General features: G+C 40.7%; 1 protein-coding gene and 1 pseudogene across 26 annotated transcripts in view; one reads left to right on the forward strand and one right to left on the reverse strand.

Annotated features, from left to right (window-relative positions):
• KCNMA1 (potassium calcium-activated channel subfamily M alpha 1) overlaps positions 1 to 24823 on the reverse strand; it is a 715944-nt gene that overhangs the window by 19000 nt on the left and 672121 nt on the right. For 14 of the 26 annotated variants that reach the window (XM_032423681.1, XM_032423680.1, XM_032423679.1 and 11 more), the window contains 3 exons: positions 18159 to 18272; positions 17318 to 17398; positions 13296 to 13426 (listed from right to left, as the gene is read on the reverse strand). In XM_032423681.1, coding sequence (XP_032279572.1) covers positions 13296 to 13426; positions 17318 to 17398; positions 18159 to 18272 — 326 coding nt within the window. The remainder of the gene's footprint in view (positions 1 to 13295; positions 13427 to 17317; positions 17399 to 18158; positions 18273 to 24823) is intronic. The other 12 variants (XM_032423695.1, XM_032423687.1, XM_032423686.1 and 9 more) reach the window with 1 other exon arrangement.
• Positions 2950 to 3038, forward strand: LOC116644410 (annotated as a pseudogene).

A 24823-nucleotide genomic window follows, 5' to 3' on the forward strand; every position in this document is an offset into this window, starting at 1 on the left:
TTTCTTTCTTTCTTTCTTTCTTTCTTTCTTTCTTTCTTTCTTTCTTTTCTTTCTTTCTTTCTTCCTTCCTTCCTTCCTTCCTTCCTTTCTTTCTTTCTTGTCTATCTGCCTGTCTGCCTTCCTGCCTGTCTGTCTGTCTTTTTTATGAGAATGTTAGTAGATATTGAGGAAAGACAACAGAGGTCAAATTGATAAATAGTGTTTACAAGTTAACACTGTAAACAAAATTCAAGCAGGTCAAAATGAGTAAGCAAGCAAGGAAACAAATGAACACAACCTGTCTTGAGCTGAAGAATGAACTGAGGATGTGGCTCACCAAGTGAATGTGGCCATCACTTAAATCTGTAACAGGTGAATATTTAAATTTAAAATATTAAATGAAGAAAAAATGTCACCTAACACAATGCTGTGAGGAAAAAAATATGTACACGATCAGGTTAGCCAGAGACTTCTCTAGAAAACTTAAGAATGATGCCAACTGAGTTTGGAAAGGACACATTTATTCCAAGAATTCTACATGCAGCTAAATCATCAATCATTTGTGAAAGCAATAGAAATATTAAAAAAAAAAACAGAAATATTTTTGAATCTCTGAGTGTCTAAGCATTTATTGATTTACTTCATTAAAAAAATAAGGAACAAAAGTCAGCATCCTTCAAGATCATTTGAAACTTTTAGAAATTAAGAAATGAGCAAATTTGGTTTTAAAATACCGGTGAAATATATTGAAACATGGAATTTAAGAAATGGTTGTATGTTTTATTACTAAACTAAATGCAAATGTCAAAAATAATTCTTGAAAGAAAAAATGACAAAATTATTTGTTAATATGGTAATATTAATTTATTTTTAAAAGTCAGAAAAATGAGGTAGGAGAGAGGAGGATGGATATAAAGGAAGAATCAAGAGCTAAATTTTTCTAGATAATAATGCTAAGAAAATATACTTTCAAACATATTTATAGAATGTCTGGTAACTACTAACTAGAATCAAAAATAGAATATAGATAGTTTACTCATCACTAGAGAAAATATGCATACCAAAATATAGCCTATATACCCAAAGATGGATAATAAAAGACACAATTATAGAAGCATGTATAAAGCATAATGCAAAATTATAGCATTATATTTTAATAACTAAACATAAATGAGCTAAAGGATTTGATTAAATTGCAAAGGTTCTCAGACTTATTCAAAAGCCAAAATAAAAATCAAACTCTGATATTTTCAGAGAGAAATAGGAAAAAGCAAAACAAAATAGGCATACAAAACTGTATTTCAAGGGAAAATTTTTAAATGTTACATTAAGCAAGTTAACTTTGTATTGATAGTTAAAATTTACAATAAAGATATAACCTACTTATGCACAAAATAATATAACTGAAATATAGAAAGTAAAACTAATTAGCAATTAGAGTAAAATAAATGTGGACTGAGAGTGATATGTAAAATATTACTGTGTTTCTAGCTTCAGTAGCTCACACAGACCAAACTATGAGAAAATTAAGGATATAATGAAAGTGCTTTAGTAGATTTGTGCTAAATTTTGCAACATTTTTAGATAGCTTCCAAACAGTAATTACAAAAAAACGATCAACGGCTCAAAGTATAAAATTTCAATATATACAATAAAGCATAAGCTGTAGAGTTTACATTTAGAAAATTAAGATAATAGTAGAAATAAAAGTAAATATCCCAACATCTCCAAGTTTAAAAGTATTCTAAAACCTAACTATAGGTCAAGATGGAAATCAAACTTAGAATATAGAGTATTTAAAAGTTAACTATTTGAAAATGGCATATAAGAATGTCATGGATTGAGGCCAAAGCTACAGAAACAAATTCAGAGCCTTAAATGATTTTATTATTAAGTACAAAAGAATTACAATAAATAATGCTAAGCATTAAAAGAACTGTCTTTTACTGTTCTTTTTTTATCTTAGAAAAGCAGAAGGATGAAATAATAAAGTATCAATTAATGAAATCACAAGAGGATATTTATTAAAATGATAAATACAAGAAATAATTCTTCGAAAAACTAAACAAGCCTATAACAAATATAACTAAAAAAATAAAATGAGAAATAAGAAAGAGAATATAGTGTCATATATGTTTGAGAATTAACACTCCTATCCTGGAAGCTCTCTTTAGTATCACAGCTCCTGGTCATGCATAAGAACAGCTACTGTTGTTTAAGGGAAAGCAAAATAATGACCATCCACAGATAGAGAAGATTATTACGAAAAAATAAAAAAGAATACCATATTCCTTAACACGTCAACTGGATGTTATAATGTCTTATTTTTTCCAGTAAAATTTTTAAGTTTGATATATGTCATAGATTCAACTGGACTTTTAATATTTATTTATTTATTTGTTTGTTTATTTTGCGAGAGAGAGAGACAGAGAGAGAGAGAGAGAGAGAGAGAGAGAGTGTGTGTGTGTGTGTGTGTGTGTGTGTGTGTGTGTGTGTAGGGGAGGGGTGGCAGAGGGGCAGAGAGAATCTACGCAGGCTCCATGCTTAGCCCAGAGCCAGACATGGGGCTCCACGCGGGGCTCTATCTCAAGACCCTGAGATCATGCCCTGAGCCAAAATCAAGAGTCGGGAAGCTTCACCCACTGAGCCACCCAAGTACCCCTCAACTGGACTTTTTAAAAATTTGATACAACTATGCTAAATTTCCTCTGGAAGCAGTTTATGAAATTGTCCTCCCAGGGACTGTAATAAATATTAAATATTTCATAACTTAACATTGTAGACAATAGTAAAAATGAGAAGACCAATCAACCAGAATAGATTACTGAGAACAATAGTCTAATAGTTCTATGTACAAATACAGGAGCTGGCAAATCTGGCCCTTGGGCCAAATCCAACCTGCCACCTGTTTTCTTAAATAAAGTTTTATTGGGACCTAGACATACCCATTTGTTTACAAATGGGCTTTTAAAGACTATACTTTCAGGGATCATTTCTATAGTTTATTACAAATGGGCTTTTATGCTATAATGACAGAAGTCAAGTACTTTCAACAGAGTCTTTATGGCTCTCAAAAACCTAAGATATTCACCACCTGGCCCTCTACAAAAAAAATTTGCTGATCTGTTCTTTAATATGATAAGGAAAGCATCATACACCATAAGGAAAAAATGTTTTTTCAAGAAATGATTTAGGGATAACTGGCTATCTGGAAAAAATTCTTCAACAATATGGTAATGATTAAATAAATCATGATATACTTATATTACTTACATTGTCCAGATATTAATGTTTTCAGAGAATATTTAATGGCATAGTAACAATTATATGATGTAATAGTAAAATATGCAAAAAGGCAGGATCCAAAAAACAACATGACATAAAATTCATGTTAAAAGGGCAGACCTCGGGGCACCTGGGTGGCTCAGTCCGTTAAGCGTCTGCCTTTGGCTCAGGTCATGATCCCAGCGTCCTGGGATGGAGCCCCTCATCGGGTGCCGTTCTCAGTGGGAACCCAGATTCTCCCTCTCCCTCTGCCTGCCTGTCTGCCTACTTGTGATCTCTCTCTCTGCCAAATAAATAAATAAAATCTTAAAAAAAAAAAAAAAGGCAGACCTCAAGTGATACAGGTTTATTTATGTAAAAATAATTGTACTTAGTACCCCAAAATTTTACTTGGTGATTAACTCTTGGTGATAGAATTCTGACTGATTTTAATTTTTTCCTATAATTTTATTTATTTTATATGTTTTGACCGTGAAAATATATTCATATTAAATTTCTAAAAAAGGAAATGAATGAAATTCATATAACTCAGTAGCAAAAAACCACGAAAAAATCCTATTCAAAATGGGCAAAGAAACTGAATAGACATTTTTCCAAAGAAGACATACAAATGGCCAACAGGTACATGGAAAGGTGCTCAACATCACTAACCATCAAGGAAATGCAAATCAAAACCACAGTGAGCTATCACCTCACAACCGCTAGAATGACTGTTGTCAAAAAGGCAAGAAATACACGTTGATGAGGATGAGGAGAAAAGGAAACCCCTGTGCACTGTGGTTGTGAATGTAAATAGGTGCAGCCACTATGAAAAACAGTATAAAACTGTTCCTCAAAAAATTACAAATAGTACTACCATATGATCCAGCAATTCCCCTTCTTGGTATATCTGAAGGATGCAAGACCACTGTCTCAAAGATACAGCTGCACTCCCATGTTCACTGCAAAACTTTTTACAATAGCCAAGACATGCAAACAACCTAAGTGTCCATTGACAGATGAGTGGATAAAGAAAATGTGGTGTGTGTGTGTGTGTGTGTGTGTGTGTGTATATATACACACATATAACGGAATACTACTCAGCCATAAAAAGAAGGAAATCCTGCCATTTGCAACAACATGGATGAATCCTGAGAGCATTATGTTAAGTGAAATAAGTCTAAGAGAGAAATCCAAATATTGTATAATCTCACTTACATGTGGAACCTGGAAAAAAAAAAAAAAACAAAAAAACCTGACCTCACAGAAACAAGAGAACAGATTGGTGGTTGTCTGGGGCTGGACATGGGGGATGGGGGGAAACAGGTAAAGGTGGTCAAAGGACACAAGTTTCCAGTAAGATGAATCCCATTCATTCCATAAGATGATTAAGTTCTGGGGATGTAATGTACAGCAGTTAACAGTACTGTATTGTATATTTAAAAGTTGCCAAGAGAGTAGATTTTAAAAGTTCTCACACACCCACACAAATACACAGCTATGTGAGGAGATGAATGTGTCAACTAACCCTACTGTGGTAATCATTTCCCAATATATGCATATATCAAGTCATTACACTATATACCTTAAATGTACATAGTGTTATAAGTTCATTATATCTCAGTAAAACTAGGCCAAAGAAAGGAAGCAAATGTTATAAAATAGTTCAAGGCAAAAAATGCAGCCACAAACAACCTGATGAAAATACAGCTGAATATTTAACTGATCTCAGGATACCTGATAGTTCTCTTGTTCAGCAGGCACTTTTTAAGCATAAACACTATAGAATAATTCACAAAAGTAAATATGCATTTACATGATTACATATAAGTTAAAAGTTTAGATACTTCAAAAATTATCATAAACACAATTAAAGGGCCTTCTAGAGAAAATGATAATCAGTGCCGGCTGGAGCACACGGGATAGGATTTACACACCCATGATGGCAGTATGAATTAATAGGAGAGAATCTAGCCATATGCATCAAGAGCTTTGAAAGTGTTCCTATTTGTTAAAAACCCAGTAAGTTTGCCTCAAGATAATAAATTGCTTCTTGTTCAAAGATCACGTGCAATAATGTTTATCACAGGGTTAATTATTGTTAAAACAAAAAATTTTTAACGTGAAATGTCTCACGATAGGTAAATAATGGTTAAACAGGTGCTGGAATATCTATAGGTTAGAGTCTCAGGAATTCCTATGGAGGCATTGCAAATCATGATACTCAATAATATGACATGATTAAATGCTCTGGATAAAATACTAAGTGTTAAAAGAAAAGAAAAAAAAAAACAAGATATAAAACTGGGTGATCCATATTTATCCATCTGGGAGGAAATATACCAAAATATTAATCATGCTTATCTTTGGGTATTGTAAATATGGTCCACTTAAATGTTTTTCTTTATATATTTCTGTGCTTTCAAAATATCCCACACAACATGAATAACTTTTCTAATGAAAACTGTCAATGATTTTTAAACATAAAACACTGTAAGTTCTGCTTTGCAATGATAAGTTTAGAAGGTCAACATGAAAGGTTATTGTTTTGTCAAATCTCAAGGATTTGACCTCAACATGTTTCCCCTTCTGTGTTGAAATCAGTTACACTGTAACGGCACAGACTTTTTGATCAATCAGTCGCTGACATTTATTGAGCATCTACTAATCCCTAGGTCTTTGTTTGGCTTGCAATTGTATTCTATTCAAAGAGTGTGTCACTTGCAAAATTTCCCATCAACGGGTATAATTTCAGGGTGGGTCACAGGGTTTTATGGGTGGCTGAACAGCTCTGGAACCACTCATAACTCTGACCACAAATCTCTACCCTCCAACCTGTATCCTAGATCTCTCTCCTTGATTCTCCCATGCAGGCATTAAGGAGCCGCACTGTGGGCAGCAATATCTGCTATGACAGAGGATAATGACGTCTGTCTCTCAGCAGAGCACTCCTGCTCCCATTTGGTTGGCTCAACATTCAGCTGCAGAGAAGTACTTTGAGCATTTCATGTGGGTGTGTTCTGAGCACGTATCAAGGTTTCTTTGTGATCTGAGTAACTTAGTGCGAAGACAATGCTTTTTTGAAAAAGGATGTCTAGTTGGTCATAATGGAAGGCACAGATTTCTTCATACATTGATTGGTCGGCAGCTAAGCAGCAAATCCAGAGCTTTCTGCATAGAAAGTGGCTGTTTCAGTACCATGCAGCAAACAGATGCTAGGCCCTCAAATGCCAATTATAACAGACAATCCCTATGGAGAATGTGCCAGCTAGAACAAACTTCTGTACAACTCACCCGACCCAGAGGGCATCATTCTTTTCTGGATTAAAGAAAACACTAGAATCGAAGAAACACAAACTTCCGAAGGGAGGATTGTAATACGGAAGTGTGATCTTTCGCCTCCTGAGCTACCCATGTAGTCTAAGGAATATGGGAGTCTCTCTTCCCACTACCAACGTCGGGGTTCCACCCCTAGTCAGGGAAGCCTTTCTTCCCGATAAGACAACATGACACCCCTGGTTATGTGTACTGACCTCAGAATTCAGCTTGTATGGTTTTAAATCCCTGATTCACCATTCAACACCTATGACAATGGGAATGTTGCCTGACTTTTCTATGCTTCCAACTCCTCACCCATGTAACAGGAACACAAAAACCCCAGTGCAGGCCAGCTTATAGGATAGCGTTAAATGAGATACTTCGTGTAACTTCAAATGCACAACAAATAATAAACGGTAGCTTATAAAAATAACAACCGGCTAGCAATGCAACCAATTTGGAAAATTCCCTCTCTCTGTGTTTCTGTGTTCTCATCTCTTATATCAGAGATCTGGCCCAGATCACACGCATAGCCTCCTTGGCCTCTGAACTTTGACATTTCTCAGATCCCATATGTAGACGGAGTAAGAGGCATGGAGGGAGCCGAGAAATGCTGGGCAGAGGACCTGACTGCACAGGGAAATCTGAGCCCGCAGTGCCACCTAGCCTGCTCTGAGGATACCCCTCTGCGCCTGGGTTTCTAACTCACTGGTGCATCTTCCTCTTTTTATTTTTTTAAAGTATAATTACCAGAGCTTATGTTTCACAGTTAATGCTGTCAAGCCTTTTAAACTAATTGGTCTTTTATAGAAAATTTAACTGAAAATTAACACATCTTTTAATAACATTGCCTTAACTTTAATGGCACTTTGCCTTTCGTTTATAATTGCTCTAAAATTGTCATTTTCCATGCCACAGCTGCCATTTTTTAGATTTGTTAGTTTTCATGGTGTAGATTTTTATTTTTAGTATTTTTCTTTCATGAAGGATGAGAACGATTTGATTTTTTTTTTTTTTTTCAATCCCGGGCCTGCCTGGCCTGATGTGACAGTGGTGAAATGTTCTGGGTGCAACAGAGCACGCTCCCATTTGCCACATGGACACCGGTGCTAGGTCCTCTGCCTTGGGATGGCCCATGGGCCGTCCCTCACCTTGCGAGCAGAAGAAATGAGGCTCTTGAGTGGAGTGTAAGGAAGAGGGCCAGGGAGGAGTCATTTGTTTATATAACATGGCACCGGATTAGCTTGGAGAACTTGGTCTGCTCCATGACACCCTCCTGGGGTGCAGCCAAAACACAATTACAATTAAGAGAGCAAATCATGTGGGTCCATCTTCCAGATGGCCACATTCTTCAGTCTTACCAACATAAGCCCAGTTATTTCTGACAGAGACCAGCTCTGATATTAGAGAATAGAATACAGAAACATATAACATATGTGTGTGTGAGTACATACACATACGTGTGTATATGTACACACACATATATAATAAATCTACTTCTTTGTAGTTACATTTGATCTGAAGAAATATTTGTCTATTCTGTGAAAGACTTTCATCTACCTTTGTCCTTACCTGATTACCCTAACGTGATAAGGGATTATTAATATCATTCCCATTAACAGTTGGACCCAACTGAGTCCCAAACAGTGGAAAAGACATGCACGGGCTGCTGGTGAGCTGGGACTGGAACCTGTACGTCCTAATTCGTGGGCCAGTGCCACACTGTTTCTCCTGTAAGTCCTCGCCTTTGTTATGAAATGCAAATTCATTGAACATGCAAATACCCACCCTGGGCATTGGTGCAGTGAGCAAAGCAAAGACACGCTTGGCACAAAATGCTCATACTGAAGTTTTTCTTGGGCTCCTGGGGGATTCAGCAGCAGGGATCCCAAAAAAGGTTGAGGGTTCAAAGAAAATGGACATCATGTGCTCATCCTTCTGACTCCAAGGACAGGCCCATGGCCAGAAGCCCAAGGATGCTGGCTGACTACAGTTGTACAGGCTCACAAAATTAGAAGCAGGAGGCCTGTAAGTCTGGTTCAGTGGGATGCATAGGCAGGGACCAGTGGGATGGGTGAAGCAGGCCTGGAGAGTTCAACAGCGAACATGGTGGGCTGTAATTAAAGGAAGCATAACTCAGCTCTAGCCAACTGGTGCTTTGTGGGTATCTGGAATCTGCTTTGTGACTCCAATCAAAATAAGCCGGAAATCCATATTTTTATGTGTAATCTTATGATCTTAAAATATTGGCCACAAATTCCATTTAAAAATGAAAAACTTTGGGAAATGCAGAACTTGTCTGTGGGATGCGTGTTGCCTGTAATGTGCCATTTTGAGACTTTTATGAGAGACGATTCATTAGAAGCCAGAGATCAATCCAGCTCCTCATGCCAATACACTGTGCTGTTTCTCTTCCCTTCTTCTCTTAAAATGAGTGCAGTAGGATGGAGTGTGGGACAGAAAAATAATCGGGGGTTACTTCAGGAGTCAACTCAGTGATGGGTGCGCCCCTCCAGCCAGCACACACAGGAAGCAGTGACCTCAGGAGGATCCTGGTGGGATCCAAAGGAAGATGACTGAAGTGTTTAACCCTGACTGAGAACTTGATGGGACATGGTCTTTTGTACTCAGAATACTCACAGTGTGGACAATAGCTTTGCCTATCTGACTGCTTCTTGCATGTCCCTCCCCTGTATCTACCATGTTCCAAGCATGACAGCCTTCAACAACTCCCTCAGACCCCCCAAAGTCAGCTCGGCACCACTGTTCAGCTTTGCCCCCTGATCTTTCTCCTGCCTTGGAAACCTCATCACCCTCGCCCCCACGTGCTCTCTTCTGACTTTTCAGTGTCAGCTTCCAAGTTTTCAGCTGAGACAACTTTACTCTGACCATTGCAGCTAACACAGGTCTCCACACCCATTCAAACGATTTTATGTTCTTCAAATCAGTTTCGCCCATTTGATTTTATTCATTTACTACTACCGATGGTAGCTATCATTACTGATTTACGTAATCATTTACATAATTATCGCCCACTAGAATGAAAGTTCCAACAACATGAGGGCAGGGTCTTCCTCTTTCTTCTCCACTGCCAAATCCCCAGCATCCAAATAGTGCCTGGCATTTAGTTAAGTGCTCAGTGAAGGCAATGATCGATAATAATAAATACAATATTGAGCTTGTCATGTGTGAAGTGCTGCACTAATCACTTTACAGCCTTAACTCACTTATTTATCTCAACAATTCTATGAGGTAAGTGCTATTATTATCCCAATTTTAAAGATGATAAAACTGAGGCACAGAGAGATTAAGTTTACGCGGCCAGTAAATGCTGGTGCTGGGATCTGCATCCGGGCAGTCTGGCTCTTGGTTCATGACTTTTCTGCCTAGGGAGGGGCCAGGTAGAACTCAAATTGGGGCTGTGGGTGGGGCGAGGGGTGTCTGTGGAAAAGAAGTCTGAACACTTGAGCGCCAGTTTTGGCTGTAAATACAGAGACGCTTCCTTTCATCTTTTCCGTGTGTGTGTGAGCAGCAAGCTGGTACCACTCTGAAAAATACATTGCCTAGTTGTGAGCCTCTTCCTAGAGGCACATTCCCACAAGCATAATCATTCCCTCTGATCATGTGTTACTGCTGTTGATTAGCAGGAGAAAGCCACGAGGCCATGTCTGCAACATCCCTATCTGTTCAGGGATGCTTGTGACGAATCAAAACATTATTCTTTTAACAAATGAAGCAGTAAGCAGCAGGAGTTGAGTTATGAAGGACAATATTCAGGGGATGTTTAGACACACGATTAAGTGGCAATTTGGGGGCTAGAAAAAGGAGATCATGGACATCTGAGGAGGTGAGTGTGTGCGAACATCGCGGCGTTGCTTGTAAGCGAATGACTGGGATGGAAGCTTACCTCCGGTTCCTGCTGCTTGGAGTCTCAATTTCTCAATTTACATTCCTGCCAACCTTTTCAATTCCTTCTAGTTACTGCCTTGGTTCCTGACTAATCTCCTGGTTTTTCATAAATTAGGGTTGGGGTGGAATGCAAAGAAATCACAGGTAACATTTTTGTCGGAAGGCCCGATTCAACTGGGTCTGCTGAGCCAGACCCAATGCAAGACGTCACCGTGGAACTTGTTCATCCCAGACAAGGAAAACCAGGCCTGGAACCATCGGATAGGCGTTTTGACTAATGATCTGAAAAGTCACTGTCAGTGCAACAGTTAAATACGTCTTGCTTCAGGTTTATTCACATTATTGTCCGAAAGATCAGTCACTGTGGCTGAAGTGCCTTGCACAGTTCTGGGCCCTCAATAAATGAAGCCGATGGTGATTACAATGACTGTTACTAGATTCCTGATACTCTTCTTTCCCAGGCTGGAATTCAGAAGGAATGCTTCGGGGCAGACCGGTCGCATCCATACGTGTCTTAGCTCCTCTCTCCCAGACACTTCAGTTTGCATTTCAAAGGAGATTAGAGATGGCTTCTTAAAAATTTCTAACCAACCCACTTTGATTTCTCATCTGAGTTTCCAAGAACTGACTCACTGGTGGTGCTATAGACGGACAGAGGTGCAGCTCAGATCCAGAGGGGCCCCCTACCCCCACCCCATGGCCACCCAGTGCCCCTTCGGTTGTATAGGGGTGAAGTTCTTTGCTGCTTAAAATCCATTTTATGGGCTTATTGGTATGAGGGGCTGGCTTCACGGGCGTGTGGCCTGTGCGGTCACCCATGGTCCATGCTCAGAAGGGCCCCTCACTTGGCTTAAAGCTCTGCAGTCATCATTTTGAAATTCTTAATAACGTATGAAAAAGTGGCCTTGCTAATTATATAGCTGCCTGGAATATCCTGCATGTCTGATATGTAGAAACATAAATAATTGTATAAGTTTGGATTTTATAAAATGTTAATAGAGTATTTTGGAGTTCTTGAAAAAAAAAGCTACTGTACCCAGTTTAACCATCTTTTAGTGAGACCAGTCTTCTGTAATCTCTCTAATTAGGATCAGAAGTAAAATGAAATTTCTAAAGAGATGAATTACAGAAATCCATTGGAAACTGAAGACCAGTACAGACAATTTGGCCCTGTATGAGCACATCCTGTAGCTTTCGTCATTCCTTCTGCCTTGCTTAAGGAGTTTGGACAAACTGAGCCCAACATCACCAGCAGGTAGAGAGGATAGGCCCAGAACCATCAGGCCATCAGAAAAAAATCACAAGTCCTGGGAAACCGAGAGCGCCTTCTCTAGTGACCTGTTTCTCTCCTTCTTGGCTTTGGAAAGCAAAGGTCTGGCATGATGCCTAGTCAACCTTAATTCAGATGAATATTGTTTCATAATTATTTTTAAATCCATAATTCTAATTTTTAAAATAAGATATGCTTGCAGCTGGACCACATTCAGGAATATAGAATAACCTAAATTAGTCTTAAAAAGCTTTATGTTTTTTCTTTCCTCAAATAGAGGTTCTTCTGGGATTAGCTTTAATGAATAGAGAAGAATAATGCATAATTAGCATATCAGTTGTTTAACACATTCAGGAGAATAGCCTTCTTAAGCACTTTAAGAAATGTATGTGTATAAAAACTCTCGGAGCTATGTTTATGGTTTTAATGTGTTCAATAAAACTCCTTTTCATGGATTCCTCAAAGGTCAGTTTTTATCCAGCTTATGTCTGTATTTTCATAAATTGTGAATTTGAGAATTCCAAAATAAAGAGGCTTTTCTCTATAATAAATAAAGACACTCAGTGGGAACACTTCACAATCCCCACTTGTAACCCATTCTACTGTCTGCTTTTGCCTTTCACAATTCAAGAGAGCTCCATGAACTGGGGCCTACTTTTTAATATGTTACTTGTTTTTGGTCTCAAAAGTGAAAAATCAATGCCTTGATTGTTTCGTGCATATCAAGTTATAAAAGAAACCAATGATGCTTTTGACCCCTAAGACAGCCCACCCTCCTCTCTTTGCTACGACTTCATTCCTTCCCAGCAGCAGAGAACTGGCCAGACCTGACCCTCGTGCATGGTCCTCTCCCAGGCCTTACATTTCAGTGACGAGCAGTGACCTAGGAGTCACCCTCGACACTTTGTCCTCTTCCATATTCTGCTCATATTCAATCTATCCCCAAGCCCTATCAATCTTCCTGACCAACACCACTCAGATGCACCCATCTCCCTCTAGCTCTGCCAGCTCTATCCTTATCCAAACTTTGATAGCCCCAAATTCAGATTTCCTGCCGCCATCTTGCCTCCTGAGCCATCCTCCACACACCAGCCAAGACAATCCTCTTAAAACATAAACCTGATCACATGACTTGCCAGCTTAAAACCATCCTTCAAGGTCTCCTCATTGACCTTAAGAAAAAAACCAAAGCCATGACAATGGGTTTCTTGGTCTTATAGGCCCAACCTTGCCTCATCCTCTCCTCTTCTTCTCTCACTGTGGCCCAGCTACAAAGGCTTTCTTTGGCCTCCTTAAATTGCCAGTTTCCTTCACCACCAGGCCTTTGCATTTGCTTTCCTTCTTTGAGGGGGATATTCTTCCCCACAAAATCTCCCCTCTTCCTGATCTTCCTCACACTTTCAAGTATTCATAATCAAACGTTTATTTGTACAACAGTTTGGTATCCCCTTCTAGAGTGCAAGCTTTGTGTGGTCATGCTCTCCCCAGCTCCAGTCCTGGGCCATTGATGTTGGAGGTTGGAGGTGCTCTACTCCCATATCCCGCGCCCACTCACCGCGCTCATGAGCGAGTCCAGGACACTGACTGCAAATGCTGTCCCACATGCAAATGGCTGCGTGAGGTACAGTTCTGTGTCGGGGTCATCATCATCGTCTTGGTCCAAAAACTGAACGTTAGTATCATTCACTAGAAAAAGTGTAAAATGAGAATTAGCTCAAAAGACCACACACGGACAGTGAAGCCAGAGAAAGAGCAGGCTACTGATTTAGCAACACTGAAGTCACTGAAAAGGAGAGAAAAGCATGGGACAAGCTGTAGATGAATCTTGGGGTGGGAGCCAGTGGACTCAATGGACCGCTCTTATGTGATTGTTCAAGCTTCCCAGGCCTGGAGAGCAATGAGTTCAAGCAGCCTTGATCCATGGCAGACCACTGGAGAATGGCTGGACAGTGCTGGTCAGTCCTTTGGTATAGTTTTAGAATCATGACCGAAAAACACTTCAGGGTGTTTTTCGGTCGCCAAGTCCTTTGAGAGATGGACATATTTCAAGGATGAGTAGCCATGAGTAGCCATGCTGGGATGCTAAGTTTAGCCACAGGAAGAGAAAGCAACTTATCGAGACCGGAGAGCAGGAGACTAGGAGCACAGCAAAGGCGCATAGCAAGGAATTCACCTGTAGGCAGGACCTACAGCCTGCCCGGGGTCGGCCTGGGTAGGGTCTGGTGTCCCTAGCCCTGAATCCAGGCCCACCCCGACAGGCCCTGTTTGATAGAACAGTGACCCCAGGTGGGATGGATCCCTGGCTGTCTCCGTCTGCTGGCTGACAAGTACTTGCTGTGCATTCCAAGTTGCATGGGGACGCCCACGTTCTCCCTTTCCCCTTCTACACAGCTCAGTCTTTTATGTGCTGCGGCTCCATGACAAGCAGCATCTGATGCTGTAGTTCGTTTCCATCTGAGGATTCCTCAAGGACTCCTCTGGCAGGCGGGTGCAGACGGATTGGCTGTCACTAAGATGTCTTCAACTTATTAAAAATTAAATGACAAATTAATTTCCATTCCCATCTTGGCTTCAGAAATTATCAGTGTTGCAGAGCAAGTAATAGGGAAGAAAGTGTGTGGTGGGGGAGGAGATGAGCGCTCGTGATTTCTGGAATAATTATGGTGCTTTTAGGAAAAGAATAGATGAGGTTTCCTTTTTCTGATTCCTTTCTAAATGTATCAGTAGTGAATTCTCTTTCCTAGAGTTATTGTTTTAATTTTTTTTTTCCTAAGCGTAACTTTCTGGATAACTTTTTCTTTCAACCTTTGCTTGTTTATTGTATAAGGCAGAATAAATGATAATAGGATAAAAGGCTAGGCATGGAATTAGTTTTAAATGACACCATCTTGTTTCCCTAGAGAAAAATTTTAATGGAGGAACATCTTTGCTCAGTAACACTTGAATTACAGGCTAGTGGGTAAAAGTGCAAAATGTGGGATCTGACAAGTAAGCTTTGAATCCAGGCTCTGTACAAACTCTGTATAAGCCTGCGGCTTCATCATTCTGCACCTTACTTTCTCTCTCTATAAAATGGGAGAGTTACTAGCAGCTCTCATGAGATTGTCAGGAGGCTCCTAAGGGATTGTGCTTGGTGAGCCTGGCCCAGGACCTTGACAAATATTAGCTGTCTGATTAAATATTCTGTCTACCCTACTACACTATGAAAATTCCCACCTTCCTTCCGCCTCTCTCAGAAGCAAGTAAGGCCTTGCTCAGGAATCCTACGGGGTCAAATGGGAGCTTTTCCTCTCCTCCCTCCATTTACCCAAAAGCACATTGGAGGCCACAGTTTTGGCTTCTTGCTTTGTGAATCAGAAAACGTGAACTCTGGACAATAATGCAGAGGAGTGTGGTTTTAATTACTTAGAACAACCAAGGATGGTGTGTGCATTGACACTCCAAAAGGGGTAGCATCTGTTATCTCTTTTCAAGACCATGGGGAAGGGCTGGTAGTAGACTTGGAGGGGAAGTGGCCACAGGTAGGGAGAGATGACTAGATCGTCAGCGAGCCAGGCATTTCAGTCATTGGAAAAGAGCTAAGGCAGGAACCAAGGTTCTGTGAAAATCCTGTGTCTCGTTCTGGGAGAGTCTCATAGGGAGAGCAGACAGTGTTACCCAAAGCCTATTTCACAGAACAGTAATTATATGGTGCTAACATGTGATTTTTTAACCCCTCCCCCAACGTTTTAGGTCATAGATGACTGGAAACCAGGTTAAGTAGCTTTAAACAAATGTCCTTCTTGTGGAACTTCTAGAAGCTTTTGACACACTACCATCAATTGAAACTCTCCAAGTGGATGAAGACAGGAATATGCTACACAGCTTTAAAAAAACCTGGTATCCTCTGTGCTTTTTAGAAGGCATTTTACTGGTTTGGCATTATGCAGAACACATCTCAGAACATGCAGGTAAACAGTAAATATTTGTGGGGGTGCGGGGTAGCGAAGTGGTCAGACGATGATGGTATGTTTGCCAAAGGTGGTATGACCACCAGGAAAATAGGGCTTAACACAGAAGGTAAGGGTGACGTGTACACATGGAAGGTTCTCTGAGCTCACAGAAGAAATCTGGTGAGGGACGAAGGCTTTGGGAAATTCAGTTATGCTAACTGAATGCCTGCATCATTGCCTCAGATTTGGGGCACCAAGCCTTCTCTTTCCTCTTCTCCTAATCACAAATCGAGATATCCTAGTTAATTGGTAGCATACGAACTCCAAACAGAAAAAGAAATCCCTGGCAGTAATGATTTTGAAATGCTCCTGAAGGTTTCTGAGATGGAGATATTTGGATGAATTTTCCAACCAGCGGTCTGGGCTGCACAAGCTCCCTGGGCCTCTTACAACCCTAAGGTCCTCAGAAGAGCAATCCAGAAACCTAGGCTTTTAGCCAACTTCTCTAAACATGAAAAAGGCACCTCTCCTACTGTTGGAAACAGAAAATAGTGCGATACTCCTTGACCTGAGTGAATTTGTCCTGATAAATAGCTACGTCTACAATAATGCAGTGCTGAATGGTGGACAATTTATTCCTTAGTTTCCAGACACCTCACAAGCAAGATTACTGTGTTAAAAGCCTGCTCTCTTATTTTGAAATATATTTTGGGGCCAAGAGAATGGCATGTTCGTTTCATTTGTGAGTCATTCGAAGGCAGGTGCTCCCCACCTCTCTATCCACCCCTCGGCAGAGCAGTACTTTTGCTGTCTGTATTTAGAAGATCAATCCCCAGTTCTGAGACCTGCTGCTGATGGGTGCCTTTTACAGAGTTATTAACCAAGTCCCAGGGAAGTGTGAAGGGCCTGACAAATGTAGTCATGACCAGAACCCTTCATCTTCCTGGTGAGTCCACTCTGAATCTCCGGGAGGCTCTGGGCCAGCCGGGTGGGGGTCAGAGCACAGACCTGTCCCTCAGTGGCCGCTAACCTTATCCTCAGCACCCTTCTTGAAATCTGGCTTTCATAAGAAAAGGTTCCCTAGGAGCTAGCTGCTTTTATGGCCTCAGAACCAGAGCTTCTGAGAAAAGGTCTCGTAGGAAAAAAAAAAAAAAAAGGCAAATAAAGTCAGAATAAAGGAAAATAAACAGCTGGAGGGAAGGCTCCGTCTTAGGTTTCTTATCTTAAAATTTTTATATTTCTCCTTTGACTTCTCTGAGAGCTGTGAAGACATGTCAGTCAAACTGACAGGGTGTTGGAAGAGGAATATAAGGGAGAAGGCGGGAGAGCAGGGGGATACAGGGAGGGGGAAAAGGCCCAGGCCAAAGAAAATGAATTAGAGCAAAGATGCTTTAGAAGCAACTGCCAGGTCAGATGGGTGTGATCAAAGGTTTACTGATGCTGTGTGGGGAAAAAAATCATTGAGAAAGGCCAGAACAAGACAGTCGATTCCAACCAGAGCCACAAATAAAACACATTCAAAGCAGTGCCATGGGGTAGTCTTTCTGTTACAGCCCATGAAATAAAAAACAAGCCGATGATAGTTGGAAACACCAACAACAGAACAAAAGGAGATACCGATGTGAAGGAAAACAGTGCTTCTTACCCAGTTCAGTTATCATTAGAATGTGCGTCCCACTGTTTTTTTCCTGATTGACTGATACCAAAGGCAACTTGCCAGGTTTAGCTAATTGGATACAGCATTTAAGGGTTGGGGAAAGGGAGTGGAGGAAAGTACAGAAAAAGAAGAGCATGAGGGAATAACAGAGGACACATTGTAACGTAAGGGGACCCAGCACCATAGGTGGTTAGTATTGTCTTGGGGGGAAGAGACCACTCAGCAGCTTTGCAAATTCACAGATGGTAGGAGGGAATGCCATGGCTGGGTTAAAAGTTGGGTTCCACTGGCCTGTGATCATGGTCGTCCAAACCCCATCTTATTTTAGGCCAGAGTGGCATTAGCTGAGAAGTTCAACGAGAATAGATTAAATGCCCATTGTCTCCACCCAGTTTTCAGAATGGGTTTGGCTTAGACCTGAGGCTTTGTACCTCAGTGGAGGGCTCTGATTGCAGAAGCTGTCTGGAGGTGGTTCCAAGGAAAATCACCAGGAAGAGTCCATGGATTATGCCTTTCCTCCTTTCCTCCCCCTTCCCTAATTTATGCCCCAATCTCAAATCCATCATCTCAAGCTCCGTTGAGAACGGTGACCAGCATGAAGGAAACTGTCTATTCATCTCAGAGGAAAGATAGATCAGTTTTCCTTTCAGTAATCTGTCATATTGCTACCCATACCTCTCTTCACCGCCCCCCCCCCCCCCCCCCCCCCGCCAACAAGCCCTACTGGAGCCCTCTATGCTGAAGGAGCTAAGAAACAGACTACCCTCGTATCCTACATGGCTGGAAGAGAGGACAACAAAATCTGCCCAAAGCTGACATTCACCCCTACCTAGTTCAGTAATGATGGGGATGTTGACCCCAGTCGTGATGGATGGCTGGCGTAACATCCCGTGCACTGGGCTGTTATCTGGAGAGGATCTGTCCATTCCTGGAGGTGTGAACCCTAGTGGAAAAGAAAGAGAGAAGGGAGAAAAGTCAGAGACATGGAAAGCTTGGGAATAATATGAGTACAAGATACATACACAATTAAAAAAAAAAAGTAGTTTATGCATTATTTACAGGTCAACAATTGGCACTCTCAGGATAAACTCCGATGTGTTGCTTTTGTGAAGGACAAAGTAGGAGGCCATTATCAATAATTCTAACCTGCCTTGATAGCTCCCTAAAAATGAGTCTCTACATCAATTACTGCTCTTGCTCACAGACTTTTGTTCCAGGCAGACAAGAAGATTGTACCTCTGTGCCTCCATGTGACAGGAAATGCTCTAGCCCATGAAAAGTGAACAGAACAATGTATACCATTGCTTCTGGTACAAAGATTTGATTTTCTGCCTCCCATCCCAGACTGTGGCAACCATGGGAACATGGGTTCCTACAGAGAGGAAGGCTGGGCAGCAGCCCTGGACAGTAACGCAGACTGCAAAGCATTCTGAGTGTGAGTGAAGAGATGATCTCTGTTGCTTGAAGACACTGGGGATTGTGGTGTTGTTGTTACTGCTGCACAACCTAACCTACCCTGACTATTACGGTAAACCAGCTGATTACTTATTCTCTTGCCAGTGAGTGACTCAAGCCGGGGTTTTTGACAGATTCTCGTCAAAGGGAGGTGGGAGGAAATCTGCTTGGGGACTTTTAGGAAGGGTTTCCCTGCTCTTAAAAAGAATCACACAGGAAGAGATTGTCTTTTAATTCACTGGACATTGCTCTCGTACCTGTGGTGCCTGGAATTGTGGCAGCCATCTTTTAACCAGGATGGGCACCAGCTGAAGACAAAGCCAGCTTAATGAGATTGGCTGAACAAATGATGGAAAGACTTAACAACAGAAAGATCTATCCTTGAGGGAGCACGTGGGTGGCTCAGTCAGTTGAGCATCAGCTCAGTTTTCGGCTTAGGTCATGATCTCAGGGTCTTGGAATTGAGCCCTGCATTGGGCTCTGTGCTGGGCATGGAGCCTGTTTGGGATTCTCCCTCTCTCCCTCTGCCCCTCCCCTACTCTCTCTCTCTATCACAATCAATCAATCAATCAATCAATAAAATAGAAAGAACAATCCTTGAGTTACTGAATTAACTAGCCTTAGAGCCAAAACCAACTGACCTCAGGATTTCTTACTACATGAGACTTTATATACAGTATATACAAATGAGATTATAATATACACTATGATAATGAGATTATGTATATATTTTATATATATAATAGTTATATATATATGTATATGTACATATACATATATATTTTCTTATGGTAAAAAATCCTGAGGTAGGATAGATTGGTTTTGTACACACACACACACACACACACACACAATTTTATAAATATGTAGTTGATTCTTCCACAACACAGGTTTGAGCTGTGTGGGTCCACTTATATGCGAATTCTTCTTGATAAATATAATGCAGTCCTGTAAATGTAATTTCCTTATGACTTTCTAAATAACATTTTCTTCTCTCTAGCTTACTTCATTGTAAGACTATAGTATATAATACACACAACATACCAAATGTAGTTTCCTCGACTGTTTATGATCAGTAGGGCTCCCGTCACCAGGATGCTATTAACAGTTAGGTTTTGGGGACGCAAGAGTTATACATGTATTTTCAACTGTGCAGGGGTTGGCACCCCTCAACTCCCCCATTGTTCAAGGGTCAACTGTATATATTTTTCTTTTTGTGTAAGCCCAAATGAAGAATTTTCTTTTCTTTTCATTTGAAAAAGAAGTCCTCCTGACTACTGCATACGCTCCCGGCTTGTCGCGGGTCCCGGAACCCCCTGGCATGCCGAACACGGACCTCATATGGTAAACGCGGGCATAGGAAATTGGAAAGTAGGCTACTTGGTTTCTGATTTTTGCTGTTTGAGCTTCTCAGACCCAAATCCCAAGCACATATTAGAATGAGCTTGGCCCAACCACAACTTCAAGGCTGAACGGCTGCCTCTTTAAGGATGAGCATAGAGACCTATAAACATGAGACATTTATTTACCTCATATATTCATTTGGCGAAAATTAATTTTATCAAGTGACGCACCTGGCAAGTGCTACCATCAACTCTGTGCTGGCTGCAAGACCCAGTTTGCTCCTGACCTTAGCACACAGGCAGACAGATGTTCACATTCACTTTGGTTTCCCTTCTTTGTCCTTGGGGGATTGGCTACGTGTGCTTATCAGTGATTTAAGGACTTGCAGATACAAAGTCACTTGCTAAGTTTCCAAGGACGAAATTCCAAACAGACCATGTGGCCAGATCCCTGACTTAGTCTCCAGGAATGTGGCGATGTTGGATTGATTCTGCTTTACAGTACGTGTAAAGCTCCATCCATCAGGAATGAAATGAGGTGTTCAATAATTGCCTGTTGTTTTCAAGGTGCATAATGCATGAAATGCCAGCAAAATATAAAAGGGTCTTCCTATTTTCTGCTCTCCTGTGTATAAATTTCATACTATTGAACGCCATACTTTCAGAAAGAAAAGTTTTATTTACTGTTCATTCTCTGATTGCCATTAATTTTATTCTTTGTGTTGATATGCTGTGCACAGGGTAAGTAATGTCGAGTGACAGTATAATGTCCATCTTTCTAAACTTTGGAATGTGTATTTTTCAGCCAACCACATAACCAAGAACACTCATTTTAAATGCTAGCTGTTTTCTTCCCCAGAATAGCGAAGGGGAAAACTAAACTGTTTTCATCAGAAGTTTCATTCAAAAGCATGAAAAACTACAAGTGACAGCTGTGCAGATTCGGTGGCTGTGACGTTTTTGAATTTCTTCAACTTGACAAGTAAACACCTTAAATCGGTAATGCTATATGCATAATACATGGCCTGTATTTTGACATCCATCATCAAATGCTGACTTGAGAAAATACGGGTTTGTACGTCAAGGAATAGCACCCATAAAACAGGGAGAAATGCAGGTCGCACGGTATTAGGAAAACTGTATTTCATTACAGAACCTGCAACAAGCCACAGCATCCTTTTATTTTATCTTATTTAAAGATTCCATCTTCAGCTGTGAAAAGACTCAACTCCTTTGCATGAAACCTTCATTTAGAAATGACATGCTTGCCTCATAGGCCTATTTCATTTTGCTTTCATATTCCATTTTCCCCTTCGGTCGCCAAGCCTGGTTCCATTAGCATCTGCAACTGACAAACTACGGTGGGTGTCCAAAGACACCTCTCCATTAAAAGTCCCTTCTCTCTCCTATGCATGACCCCAAGAACAGGGTGCTTTTGTTGGCAAGAAAACTTCAGCAATGATAATATCTCTTTCTCTTTTGCTACTTTTCTAGCTACATATTGTTCAAAGCAAAAGGCAGAGACAAAAGAAGTAGATTTCATCTTTTTTTTTCCTCCCCTTCCTATGGAGTTGTGTTAAAGATGAGCAGAATTCATTAACATTGTTTTCTTAGAGGTCCTAATATGGGAAAACCTGTAGTTTGAAATGACAGGGCTGACCCAGATTCCCTAAATGGCCTTGGAGAGAAGAGAAATAAATGCAGGCGCCTTTCTTCAGAAGAGACGAGGCACTCTGGCCCTTGATGGCATCGACCCTATTCGTCATAGCTGCAGTTGATAAAGGGGCAGCTCTAAATTGTGTCCAGGTTTCCCAACTGTCTTGCTCCCCACCCCATCATTGTTTGCTGCAGTGGATACATCTTTGGTCGAACTTTAAGTCTCTCTACATAAAACAGCACTCTAGTTCCGCACGTGAGAGCACAGTCACATGAAATATACTCCAGGGATCATAATCTACAACTGGAGAATGGTGAAACTGGCAAACTCTCCTTTCATTAGTTAAACTAACACTGGAGAAATTAATTTTAGAAAACAAGCACTTATTTGGCCAGGAAAGAGGACTAAGAATGTTGGCATCTGAGAGAAAGGATGAGAAGTTCTTAATCAGGAAAAGATTCAAGTTCAATAAATCTTACCAAATTGGTCTCCTGATTTTTTACATGTGTCCCCATTCTCTCTGTTTAGCATGGCCATAGGCGGTAAGTTTGGGGCTAAAAATGACTTCCAAAGATTACATGATCTTGTTAAATTGAAGGCCCCTCCCCATTCCAATCCTCAGGGGCAGATGTGAGGGGCTTATGTTACCTTTCTGTTCTTTTGGCATTAGGCATAAATGGTCCCAATATTGCCCCCCTCCTAAGCATGCTCACTCCACATGCTGTATGAGAACTTTAGGCCAGAGACGGAGTTTTCTTTTTTTAAACTTCCTAGATTGTCTTTAGAATGCCTGCCCATAGAGAAGAAATGGAGTAGATAGTTAAAAGTATGAACTTTGAAGTCAGATGTCTTGGGTTCTAATTCTGATTCATTTATTTACGAGCTACATAACTATGAGCACAGCTCTGACTCTCTGTAAGCCTCTGTTACTTTGTCTATAAGCTGGAACTATTTCATACATAGGGCAATTGTAAGGATAAAATGAAACAGTGTATTCAAAACATTTAGTATAATGCCTGGTATAAAGCAAGTACTCAAAAATTTGACTACGGATGATAATACTTCACTAGGTACACAATAAATATTTGTGGATAGGTATAGCCTCCATTACCACTTCTTCCCTATGGATAAAGAATTGAGGAAGCCTTTGGCATATTTTTTAAAAAGAATTTTCATGTAGAGTAAACCCTAGAAAATTAATGGTAAGGCAACGAGCACTGTGAATCCATTCTGGTAGGAATAATCAGATCACTTCAGTGATAAAAATGAATTTCAAAATATCTAAGGAACAAAGATTTTTGCATAGGGAGATGGTTAGGATTTTCTTTAGGTACGTTGAAAACTGGGGCCAGTTGTTAAGAGAGACTAAGAAAGTCTCTTAATTCCTTATAGCAACTGCAGAATCTCTCTGGAGCCTTCTTTTTTCAGACCTGATCTCCCGCTATTCTTGATTATTTAGGGATATAAAACTTCCTTCTTGAGTTCCAAGGCTCCTAAAATGGTTTTTACTACTCTCTGCATTCTTTTCCAGCATTTGTGTTCCTAACCAGGTGTGCCACTGTTGGGTTCAGGTGAACAAAATCAGCAGTGTCTAATGTTCTTTTCATGGTATCGGTTACTCCAGGGGCTGGTAGCACTCAGCCCCCGCCAGGGAGGTTACCTTAAGTAACTTAAGTGACCTTTAGTTAAATGAGACAAGGCCATTTCAGTTAGGATGGCTTCAAGTTAAAGAATTTAACACAAACATTTGGGCCATTCCTAAGAAGTTTAAGGAGAAGAGATAGAAGTGGATACAAAGGAGATCACCAAGGTTTTGTTTTTTCATTAGTTGTTTTGCATGCCTGTTGCGTGCTTGCATCTATGAGCAGCATTCAGGAGGCATCATGTGGTTATAGGGAAAAAAAAAAGGCTGTGGCTCAGACAAGATTTATACCATTGAGAATGGCTAGATTTCTAGACTTGGGTTGGGTTCCAGGGTAATGCAGAGGTGAGTGCATTAGAAAATGAGACTCAGCATCACTGTTTGTATGGAATCCAAAACAAAGACAAGAGTGTTCTAGATTGGGAATGAATAAGATAGGTGTAACTAGAACCTCAAGAAAAAAATTCACTAACATCTATTGAGTGCTTACTATATACTGCACTCTGTTCATGTAATAACTTTAGTTCTCAGAACCATCCTATGTAGATACAACTATTTTGCAGATGAGGAAACTGCAACATGGAGAAGGTAAGTAATCGGCCCCAGGACACACCTAGGAATTAGCAGATCTAATTACCTGTACCTAGGTAAATTGACCCCAGGTCTCCTCTAACCCACCATGCCACGATTTTTATTATGCGTTAAAGCTGGACTAAGAACTTTTCATGGGCCACCTCATTTATTCCTCTGAACAACTCCATGAGTGTTGGAACTGTTAACATCTCCATTTGGTAGATAAGGTAAGTAAGATTCAGAATGGTCGAAGAACTTCCTCAAGCACAACCAGCTGGTAAATGGCAGATCTGGGAGCTGACCAGGCAGGCTGACATCAGAGCCCATGGATAACCACGTCCGTGCTGCCTTCCCCCTGTGTGGGATGCTCCCTCCTTCTCAGGGGCTGACCCAGGCAGGCAAGTTGGAGGCCTGAGCCAGTCTTATGGTTTTGTCGTTAAGTCACAGGGCTTGAACTCACAACCCTGAGATCAAGACCTGGGTTGGTATCAAGAGTCGAACACTTAACTAACGGAGCCACCCAGGCGCCCTGAGCCAGTCCTACTCTTTTACTGTTTTCACTTTTAAACAATAGCTGATAACAACTGGGACCCATTGTAGTTATGCTTAACTTGCTTTGGTACGGTAGCATGCACAACTCAGTACATATAATAAATGCTTTATTACGGTACTTTTCCATGGGGGAAAACACAAAGTACTTTCTAAATCTTCTGTAGTTAAATCCCCAAGCCTTTCCAGGGAGAGAGAGAGATGGAAATTCTTATCAATCACCTCCCCTAGAATAGATGGAGAAATGAAGGTAAGTGCCTCTCCCACCCCCATAG

This window comes from Phoca vitulina, unplaced genomic scaffold (genome assembly GCF_004348235.1).
Source record: "Phoca vitulina isolate PV1807 unplaced genomic scaffold, GSC_HSeal_1.0 scaffold29, whole genome shotgun sequence".
Classification (NCBI taxonomy): domain Eukaryota; kingdom Metazoa; phylum Chordata; class Mammalia; order Carnivora; family Phocidae; genus Phoca; species Phoca vitulina.